This window comes from Cucurbita pepo, chromosome LG19 (genome assembly GCF_002806865.2).
Source record: "Cucurbita pepo subsp. pepo cultivar mu-cu-16 chromosome LG19, ASM280686v2, whole genome shotgun sequence".
NCBI lineage: Eukaryota > Viridiplantae > Streptophyta > Magnoliopsida > Cucurbitales > Cucurbitaceae > Cucurbita > Cucurbita pepo.
This window is the reverse complement of record NC_036656.1, coordinates 4,834,525-4,844,698: the sequence shown is the minus strand read 5'-3', so window position 1 is coordinate 4,844,698 and position 10,174 is coordinate 4,834,525. Positions and strand designations below refer to the sequence as shown.

The window sequence follows — 10,174 nt, the reverse complement described above, 5'->3', positions numbered from 1 at the left end:
TTTTTTTTTTTTTTTTTTTTTTTTTTTTTGAATTTTTAATTTTAATTTTAACTTTTTACTGTGACTTTTGAAAAAAAAAATAAAAGTATTGATATGAAATATCAAAAAAAAAAAAAAAAAAAAAAAAAAAAAAAAAAAAAAAAAAAAAAAAAAANGAATTTAATTTGAAAAGAAAAGGTGAAAAGGGGGAAAGGAAAGAGGGAAGGGCAGTGGTATAATATTCGAAGGTAGTGAAAGTTGGGCCTGGCTGGACTTTTAAATATGGGCCCACGTGGAAAACGACGACTACTTATTTCCTTGAGATGAGGTGGTCCTCAACAGATACATGTTCCACGTGGCATTGCCGGCACCTTGTGGCCCAACAGCCACGTGGGAACCGTGGTCCAAATGGATTGGCAATTGTTTTCTTTCTGCCACGTGTTCCAAATGTAGAGGTGACAGCCTGTCGTAGCCAACGCCTTTTTTTTTTTTCTTTTCTTCCCAACAAATAAATAGTAATAATAAGCTTTTGAATTTGTCTTCGTTTAAGATAGAAACAAGATTTTTATTTTTTTAATTTAATATATTTTTAAATAATAATTTATTTTTATTTAAAAAAAAAAAAATGAATTTTCCCCTATTTTATTTGGCAAGACTAGTCAAAGTTAATTCTGAGACTAATAATTATTTATAAGCGGACTAGTAATTTTGTACCAAGTTATAAAAAGAATAATTCAAAATTATATTTGATAATTATTAGGAGTCGTGCAAAATTTTGAATATATAATTATTACGTGGCAACCAGCTCTTATATTACTATATGGCTTAATGGGCCAACATTAGTTTTCTAAATGGGCTATATGGCCTGACTTTGGTAGTGTGATTGGGCTTTTATTGAACTCAAAAACCAATTGGGCTTTCTGTTTATCCCAATATGGGCTTTGTGCATAGTCCAGCCCATATACATTCTTTAATTCTCACAAATGCCCTTTTCCATAATTGTCCAAGCCCATCAAAAATATTATTACCCTTAATTTTCCATATAAACTTTTAATAACTCATTTAAAAAATACCTTAAACGCCTCAAAACTATTTTAAAAAATTTTCAAAAAAACCACCTTTCAAAAAACTCAAAAAAACTTTTGAAATTACATTAAAATATTATTTTATAGATAATCAATGAGATGTCGGTAAACGATTTTCATCCATATATTGACGGTAACATATTTCTATCTTCTCCATGTATAAAAAGTGAAAGTAAATAAAAACGAAAACTTATCCAAATCTACTTTCTTAGTCATGTCACAATCAATTACAACTAAACGTAACATAATGTCTAGTTCATGTTACACAATCTTTTTTAAAAAATAAATTTATTCATTATTAATCGTATTCCAAATACATTAATCAAAATACTCATACCCCACCAAAAGTATGATATCATTACTTAAAAGGAATGATATCATCTTTCATATGTAAATTCTATTCATAATGTTTTGTATACTCTCCAATGCAACCAGGGGGTGTCCAAATTCTACAAGCCTTGTCAAGTGGGACAGAAATGGATATAGGTCGTTGTCCGAAAGAGCCAAGTGGGTGTGCTTAGGAACAGTCCAGGAAGCTACATTTCAATAAGCGACACTCCACCAAACCCCATTGAAAACCCAATTTTTGGAATCTCATAATTGGGGAAATCTTTTACCCCAAACACCTTTCCCCTTTCTCCCTTTTGCAGAGAAGATGAGTGGAAGGGAATTGCAAAGAGACAAATTTCAAGTAGTTTTCATACCCCACTGCCTTTCCCAAAAGCCAACTTCTTCCATGAACTCAGCTCCTTTTCACTATCCGCTTCAGTTTTATGATTAAAATCATTCATTGGCCTTGCCCTTTTCTTCTGTATGCTTCGATTCCTCTGTTCTGACTCAGATTTGAAAACACCCATTTCTTAAAATCCTCTCTTTTCGTCTTGGGATCGATCTTTGTTTCAAGCAAACAAGGTATGGTGTTCTTTGTTTCTTGTAATCGTCTTTCTTTTAAGGTCAAGTTATCTGGGATTGTTCAAAATTGGCAATGTTTTGTTGAGTAATGCCTCTTGGAGAAGTGGGAGATTTTGAATTTAATTGTATTTATTATGTGTTGGGTTTTTCTTTATATGGGTTTGGATTGAAGCAACCAGGGAAGAATCAAGTTGGGGTAATTTTCTATATATGCAAGTTTAATTATAAGTTAGGGCTTGTTTGAGAGTGATTTGGTAATGTTCGTAATCTCTTTTGTCTTTCAAAATCACTCTCGAACATGTTCATAGCCACGATTACTTCTAGTTAATGAACAAATTTGTTAGTGCTAATTTATGAGGAGATATTGAGAGGGCGTTCAAGAGAGAAATTAGTTGTAACAATCTAAGCCCACCGCTAGTAGATATTGTCTACTTTGGCTCATTACGTATCGCCATGAGCTTCACGATTTTAAAACACGCATGTTAGGAATTGTAAGATCCCACATCGGTTGGAGAAGGGAATGAATCAATTCTTATAAGGGTGTAGAAACCTCTTCCTAATAGACGTGTTTTAATACCGTGAGGCCGACGACGATACCAAGAAAACAGTGAAATTTGGCTTAAAAAGTTGTATGAATATCAATAACAATGTGAGTTTCTGCAGGTTGATATCATTTTTGACACTATGAAGTGGACAATCAATATCGATACGACCTCAGTAAGTAATCATGGCAGAAATGGACATAACATCTCTCCCTTCAACAGTAAAACTAAACAACAATTCAAATAACTTTTAGAATCATTTCTAAGAAACAACATATAAACTCGTCCGTTTTGGTAAAGAAACGACTCGAAAATTCGTGATTTACTTACGTTTCTCATTTACATCAATGCAACCAAGCAAAAACAGCCAACTTTTTTCAATACTTATAGTGTTGGACATGGTGGCTTGTTTTGTTATGTGTGATGAACTAAACTGCAGGGTGACATGGAAGAAGCTGATCAAGTGGAAGTTGATTATGTTAAGGCATTATCACTCTCACAAATGGAATTTGAAAATGAACAAGATTTGATCATTGGTAAGTGTTCATGCTATAAGATTCATGTTTTGTTGCATATATTAGATTTGAGTTTATGCAAGTTCTTGATGAATAGAGAGAAAGATAAAGGAAACCCTCAATGCCCAAACTGAAGAGGATGAGCAGCTTGCCAATGCAATGCAACTAAGCTTAGTCATGGCGTCTTCTAAAGCTGTTTCTTCTGCATTCAAGTAAATCTTTCGACTTCTTGTATCGGTTTCTCGAGTTCAAACTTCTGCAAAGCCATTCATGGAGCCATGGCTCGTGTTGTAACACATAACATGTTTGTGTAGGATTGTCTGTGCTGGATGCAACAATGAGATAAGTCGACGCGAAAATCATTTTGATTGTAATGGTGTTGTTTGGCATGTTAAATGTCTCCAATGCCATGCTTGCACACAACTGATCAAAGATGACCAGGTAGCTTTAAAGGAGGGTGGAGAATTTTGGACATTGTTAAATTTGTGGAATCCTAGGTATTATATATCCTTAATTTTGACGATTGTATGTTGGATGATTTATGACAGTTCTATATGGTCGAAAATCGACCTTACCACACATCTTGCCCTAGGAATAAGAGTCATCTCAAATGCTATGTATGCAATGACTTTGTAAGTATTTTGAAATCTTGAATGCTTTGCATAGAACCATATACCGTTAAAGTTAGTTGGTCTTAGACGTGTTAGATAAGAACAATCCATTAATACGAGCATAGTGCTCGATATCGGTATAAGCCCAAAGTCGACAATATCTTAGTGGAATGTTTCTAATATCCATATTTTTCTTACCTTGTTGATGCTGTTAGATCCCATATATTGGTAAGGAGGTCGAATATGGAGAGCATCCTTTTTGGGCACAAAAGTACTGCCCGTCCCATGAAGATGATGGAACTTCCAAATGTGCTAGCTGTGAAAGGTTGGAGGTAATTCTCTCTCTTTCTGTGAGATCCCACGTCGGTTGGAGAGGGAAATGAAGCATTCGTTATAAGGGTGTGGAAACTTCTCTCTAATAGACGCGTTTTAAAACCGTGAGGCTGACGACGATACGTCACAGGCCAAAACAGACAATATCTGTTAGCGGTGGACTTAGGCTGTTACAAATGGTATCAAAACTAGGCACTGGGCGATGTGCCAGCGAGGACATTGGGCCCCCAAGGGGGGTGGATTGTGAGATCTCATATCGGTTGGAGAGGGGAACAAAGCATTCCTTATAAGGGTGTGGAAACCTCTCCCTAGTAGACGCATTTTAAAACCGTAAAGTTGATGGGGATACGTAATGGGCCAAAATACAATATCTGTTAGTGGTGAGCTTATGCTATTACAAATGGTATTAGAACTAGGCACTGGGTGGTGTGCCAGCGAGGACGTTGGACCCCAAGAGGGGTGGATTGTGAGATCCCACATCGGTTGGAGAAGGGAACAAAGCATTCCTTATAAGGGTGTGGAAACCTCTCCCTAATAGACTCATTTTAAAACTGTAAGGTTGACGGTGATATGTAACAAGTCAAACCAGACAATATCTGTTAGCGGTGGGCTTAGGCTATTACAAATGGTATCTAAACTAGGCACTGAGTGGTGTGCTAGCAAGGACGCTGGGCCCCCAAGGGAGGTGGATTGTGAGATCCCACATCGGTTGGAGAGGGGAACGAAGCATTTCTTATAAGAGTGTGGAGACCTCTCCTTAGTAGACGCATTTTAAAACTGTGAGGCTAACGGCGATACGTAACAGGTCAAAACAGACAATATCTGTTAGCGGTGGGCTTAAGATGTTACAAATGGAATCAGAACTAGGCACCGAGCGGTGTGATAGCGAGGACGTTGGTCCCCCAAGAGGGGTGGATTATGAGATCCCACATCGGTTGGAGAGGGGAACGAAGCATTTCTTACAAGGGTGTGGAAATCTCTCTCTACTAGACGCATTTTAGAACCGTGAGGTTGATGACAATACGCAACGAGCCAAAACGGACAATATTTGTTAGCGGTGGGCTTAGGATGTTATACTTTCTCTCCCACATTCACACATATGAGCTTTGTCCTTCATGCAGCCAAAAGGAGGGGAGTACATTTTACTCCAAGATGGCAGAAGTTTGTGTGTAGAGTGTTCCAGCTTCATGATCATGGACACCAACGAGTGTCAACCTCTTTTCCGTGAGATACAAGAGTATTTCACAAGTTTAGACATGAAACTGGACCAAAAAATTCCATTGTTGTTGGTCGAAAGGGAAGCATTGAATGAGGCCATGAAAGGGGAAAGGAATGTGAGGACAAGACACTGACTAAGGTTGTCTTTTTGGTTGTTTATTGAATGCTGTCGTTGTCTTACCATTTGTTTGGATCATATAGGGACACCACCATTTATCCGAAACTCGAGGACTCTGCGTGTCAGAAGAGCAAATCATTCCCGTTGTAGGAATTTCAACCTCTTTGTTTCAATTCAACATTGAACCATACTAACAATAGATTTGAGTGTTTTTTGTGTTTGAATTTGAATGAACTGAGCTGATTTGAACATTGGTAGTAGATTCATAAGAGGAAACATACGGGAAGAAATTCAACCTTGAACACACAGCCTTTCAGACTTGTTCGTAGTTGTGAAGTTAATGCTATACTCATTCTATATGGTCTTCCCAGGTACGTGAAAACATTTAAAATGTCTGTTTTCTCATTCATATATGAACTTTGTTAGTACGGTGCGGTATGCGAGGAGGCTGTTCCTCAAAGAGGGGTAGACATGAGGTGGTGTGCTAGCAAGGACGCTGGCCCCGAATGGGGTGTATTTGGTGAGGGAGTTCCACATTGACTAATTTAGGAAATGATCATGGGTTTATAAGTAAGGAAAACCAAAAGCCACGAGAGCTTATGCTCAAAGTGGACAATATCATACTATTGTGGAGAGTCGTGGTTCCTAATATGGTACTAGGGTCATGTCCTTAATTTAATCATGTCAATAGAATCCTCAAATGTTGAACAAAGAAGTTTTGACCCTCGAAGGTGTAGTCAAAAGTGACTCGAGTGTCGAACAAATGGTGTACTTTGTTCAAGGACTCTAGAGAAGGAGTCGAGTCTCGATTGAGGGGGGACTGTTTAAGGGCTCCATAGGCCTCCGGGGAGACTATATGATGTATTTTGTTCGTTGAGAGGATTGTTAGGAGAGAGTCCGACATCGACTAATTAAATGGTTGATCATGGGTTTATAAGTAAGGAATACATCTCCATTGGTACGAGACATTTTGCTGAAACTTAGGCTCAAAGTAGACAATATTATACCATTATAAAGAGTCGTGGTTCCTAACATTCATTCACTTTCAAACACATCGGAGCTTGCTTTCATTCATATCAAACTTAGAAATCTCTTTTTCGAAGTACATATTATGTGTTTTGTAGAACTCAATACGAACAGTATTTGTTTGCAGCTTAGTTTTTCACCATACATACGCACATTTTCTTTTAAACAGGCTATTGACAGGATCCATTCTAGCACATGAGATGATGCATGCATGGCTTAGACTTCAAGGCTATCCCAATTTAAAACCCGAAATCGAAGAAGGAATCTGCCAAGTCCTCGCTCACATGTGGCTGAAATCCAAGATCAATATGGGATCTGAAGCAGCCATGATTGCTAGCTCGTCTTCTACCCGACAACCTCCACGTTCAAACAAGCACAAGCAGCTGAGTAAAATCGAGCAGAAACTCGGCGAATGCTTCGTTCGCCAAATCGAGCTGGATAACTCCGAAGCTTATGGAGATGGGTTCAGGGTGGGAGAACAGGCTGTTTCTCAGTATGGCTTAAAGGAGACTCTTCATCACATCAAACGCACTCGAAACTTTCCATTTTAAACGTTGATATCATAGAATAAACACATGAACATTTCTTACAATGTGCAAGCTTTAAGATCCTTTACTTAAAATGAACAACAATGATCAGTTTTGTTCTGAATTTGGCTGTCTCACACAAGTGTTCGACAATTCCCATGATACAGAACTGCTTAAAATTCTACAAAGAGATTGAACTATCTCGTCCATCGATGGGCGTTGAGATGGATCTTTGTTCAAGCACTTATCGATGATACTCATCACGAGAATAGCAAGCTCGATCGAAACGTTACCTTCTAATGAAGAATCCATCAAATGGCTTAAATACTCCTTCCCATCTTCCTCATCAAGCACCTTCTTAAGAACATCACCCAATTGCAAATTCTCCTCTCTGTACAACTCTGATACCTCTTTCCCAGTGAGCATTTCAATCATCAAAACACCAAATGAATAAACATCGAGCTTTGTAGACACCAAACCGTTCTCGAGATACTCAGGAGCCATGTAACCTCTCGTTCCAACGATGTGCATTGTCAGTGTAAACTCGCCTTCTTCCCATCCCGCTGATCTTGCTAGGCTGAAGTTCGAGATCTTACCTCGGAAATCACTGTCAAGAAGTATGTTATCCATCTTCAAATCCTTATGAACATGAGGCGGATTCGTGAAACTATGGAGATAATTAAGCCCCGTCGCGACATCCACAGCGATCTGTATCCTCTGCGTCCAGCTCAAGAACTTGTCATTGCTACTACCATTTGAAACAATCCAATCACTCAAGGGACCTTTAGCAGCATATTCATAAACAAGATACCAATGCCCTTCGTCGAAACAGACTCCCGAAAGACGAATCAGGTTCGAATGGTTCGTCTTGTTAAGTAAATTGACTTGTTTCGATACGTCTCCGTTCATCTTCTTAATAGCTGCTGAGTCTCCATTGATTGTGCCATGATAAACAGATCCTTTGATCAAATGGGTTGAATTGAAATTATCAGTTGCAGCTTGTAGTTCTTTGAAACTGTAGACTTTGACAGATTGAGCAATGCTGGAAATACTCTCCAATGTGATAGAAGATGATTCTCCATCCATTTTTTTCTCTGATGGCTTCTCATATGATGTAAAGCTATCAATTTCAGTAGCTGAATACTCAGTTTTCTTCTTTTTCCTCACACACACAAAGAAAACGACACCCCCAATTGCAGCTGCTAAAACAACACCTCCTACAACGGCGACCACGACATAAACCCATGTTTTTTTGGAGCTTGGAGGTGGTGGAGTGGCTGGAGATGGCGGCGGTGGCGGCGGCGGCAACGACGAAGGCTCTTTCATTCCAGAGCTCGACGGCTCAGTTTTAAGGGGAATTAAAAGGGTCGTAAAAGGGTTGATGTTGGATTCTTCTCCAAGCTCGTTGGCTGCAAGAATAGTCCCAATATCCGCACCAAATGATTCAAATCTTTCAGCGATTCCAGAAATAATATCATCGAATAAAATTAAGTAACTCAGAAGGTAATTGAAACCCATATCGGTTTGATTCTTGGTCGGACAAGCACATCTAAGAGGAACACGAATCCTTTCCCCACCTTTTATACTCGTGGCATTAAGATTTGGGTTCTGAGCTATAAGAGATTGGCAAGTCGAGAGGCCTTGCAGGGTATCATTGGCAATCTCTAAATAAGTATCTCCCCGTTGTGTTGTAAAAGAAACATTAGCCTGAAGAAACTGACCGGAACAGGAACAAGGGGTTGGAACAAGCACGAATTTCTCCGGCGGGAAAGTGGCGGAAGCGTCGACGGAATTGACCCGAGAAATCTCCGATGGGTCGGAACCCAACAGAGCAGAGATGGAAGAAACAGAGTTAAACGGAGAGCGAGATCTGAAGGTGAGGAAGGATTGGCAGCTCCGATTGGGGGTGTTGCAGAAGTAACCCAAATTTCCGGTGGAATTGTGGGGGATGTCACAATCGGCGGTGGTCGGTCCGGTGTAGGGTTGCTGAGAAGCAATTAAAGAGAAGAAGCAAAACAGAGAGGCGATGAAGAAATGGAATTTGAAGGAACCCATTGAAAAATAAGAGAGATTTTGGAGAAGGGATTCGTTAAAAAGAACAGCGATTATATATACCGGAGCTGCGGAACAGGTCAAAAATTGGCTGCGGAAGATGAACAAGTCTTTGTGTTCTTTAAATTTGTAATGAAGGAAGGTGCGTGTTCAAAGGGGAAATTGCATCTTGCACTGCTGTCACTGTTTCTACAATGGCGTCAATCCGTTGACTTGGAAGAAACTGTGTTAAATTATATATAAATATATAATTAAAATTTCACTATTATTTTAAATATATATTATTAATGAATAAATATAATAAAATAACGTGAAACAATGTGATTTTGATTAGATTATTTGTCTCGATTAAATTTAAAATGACTACGTTTATGTATTTTTATACTTTCAAATCTTTTTTATAATTTAGTGGAGAAAAAATTAAGCCAAGCAATAAGAATAAAGTCAACATTTTGACCATGCTGGGAAGGGAAATGTCGAAAAGGGACGAGGTTGTCCTTTGAAATTGGGAGCAGAGCAGGTGTATTAGGTGTAAAGAAATGAAATTGGAATAGTTCAACATCTTTTACATTTCCTTATTTGTTTTCTTTTCTGAAGTTTGATNCTGGACGATATTAAAAACATCAGATGACTCGAAGAATCTAAAAGAATCAACCTAATTCTTATCGTTCACTTAAAACTAAATTGAGTTTAATCAAACCAACTCAAATATTTTTAGCAATATTAAAAAAAAATATATTTTTTATTCATGATACAATTATAGGCACATAACATTTCATAATAATTATTATTTATTTATAATTTAATAACTCTTAAAAATAATTTATAATAATTTAAAACGTAATTTTTTAAAAATATATATAGAAATTGAGTTACTATTAAAAATAAATAAAGAGATCTTACGAATATTTTAAAATATTAAAAACCAAATTGAGAATAATCAGTGGTGATTTGGTATATTGAATAAAAATTAAAGTACAAAATGTAAATTTAATTTAATTTAAGAAAACAAAAATAATAGAAGAAAACCATTTCAAATAAAATAAATTAAAAAGTAAAAGAGACTGTTTGAGAAGATAAAGTTTTATGCTATAAGAAAATTAAATTAAGACGAGAAAAACATTTTTTTTTTTAAAAAAAATATAAATTAGAAAAGGTTAAAGAAAAATGAAAAATCAAATTAATATATGTGGCCCATGAAATGAGCCCACTCCTTTTTCTTTTCTTTTTGAAGCCCAGCCCAATTGTTTCTATCA

General features: G+C 37.3%; 2 protein-coding genes across 2 annotated transcripts; one reads left to right on the top strand and one right to left on the bottom strand.

Moving 5' to 3' along the window:
- The first annotated feature begins 1,692 nt into the window (after positions 1-1,692).
- Positions 1,693-6,890, top strand: LOC111781457 (protein DA1-related 1-like). The gene is made up of 11 exons (XM_023662046.1): positions 1,693-1,976; positions 2,640-2,693; positions 2,958-3,054; positions 3,131-3,245; positions 3,348-3,474; positions 3,582-3,665; positions 3,860-3,976; positions 5,099-5,311; positions 5,397-5,459; positions 5,575-5,684; positions 6,509-6,890. The coding sequence occupies exons 2-11, from the start codon at positions 2,661-2,663 to the stop codon at positions 6,888-6,890; spliced, it is 1,341 nt and encodes a 446-aa protein (XP_023517814.1). The 5' UTR covers positions 1,693-1,976; positions 2,640-2,660.
- Positions 6,879-9,070, bottom strand: LOC111781456 (lysM domain receptor-like kinase 4). The gene has a single exon (XM_023662045.1). The coding sequence runs from the start codon at positions 8,919-8,921 to the stop codon at positions 6,975-6,977; it is 1,947 nt and encodes a 648-aa protein (XP_023517813.1). The 5' UTR covers positions 8,922-9,070; the 3' UTR covers positions 6,879-6,974.
- Positions 9,071-10,174: the final 1,104 nt, after the last annotated feature.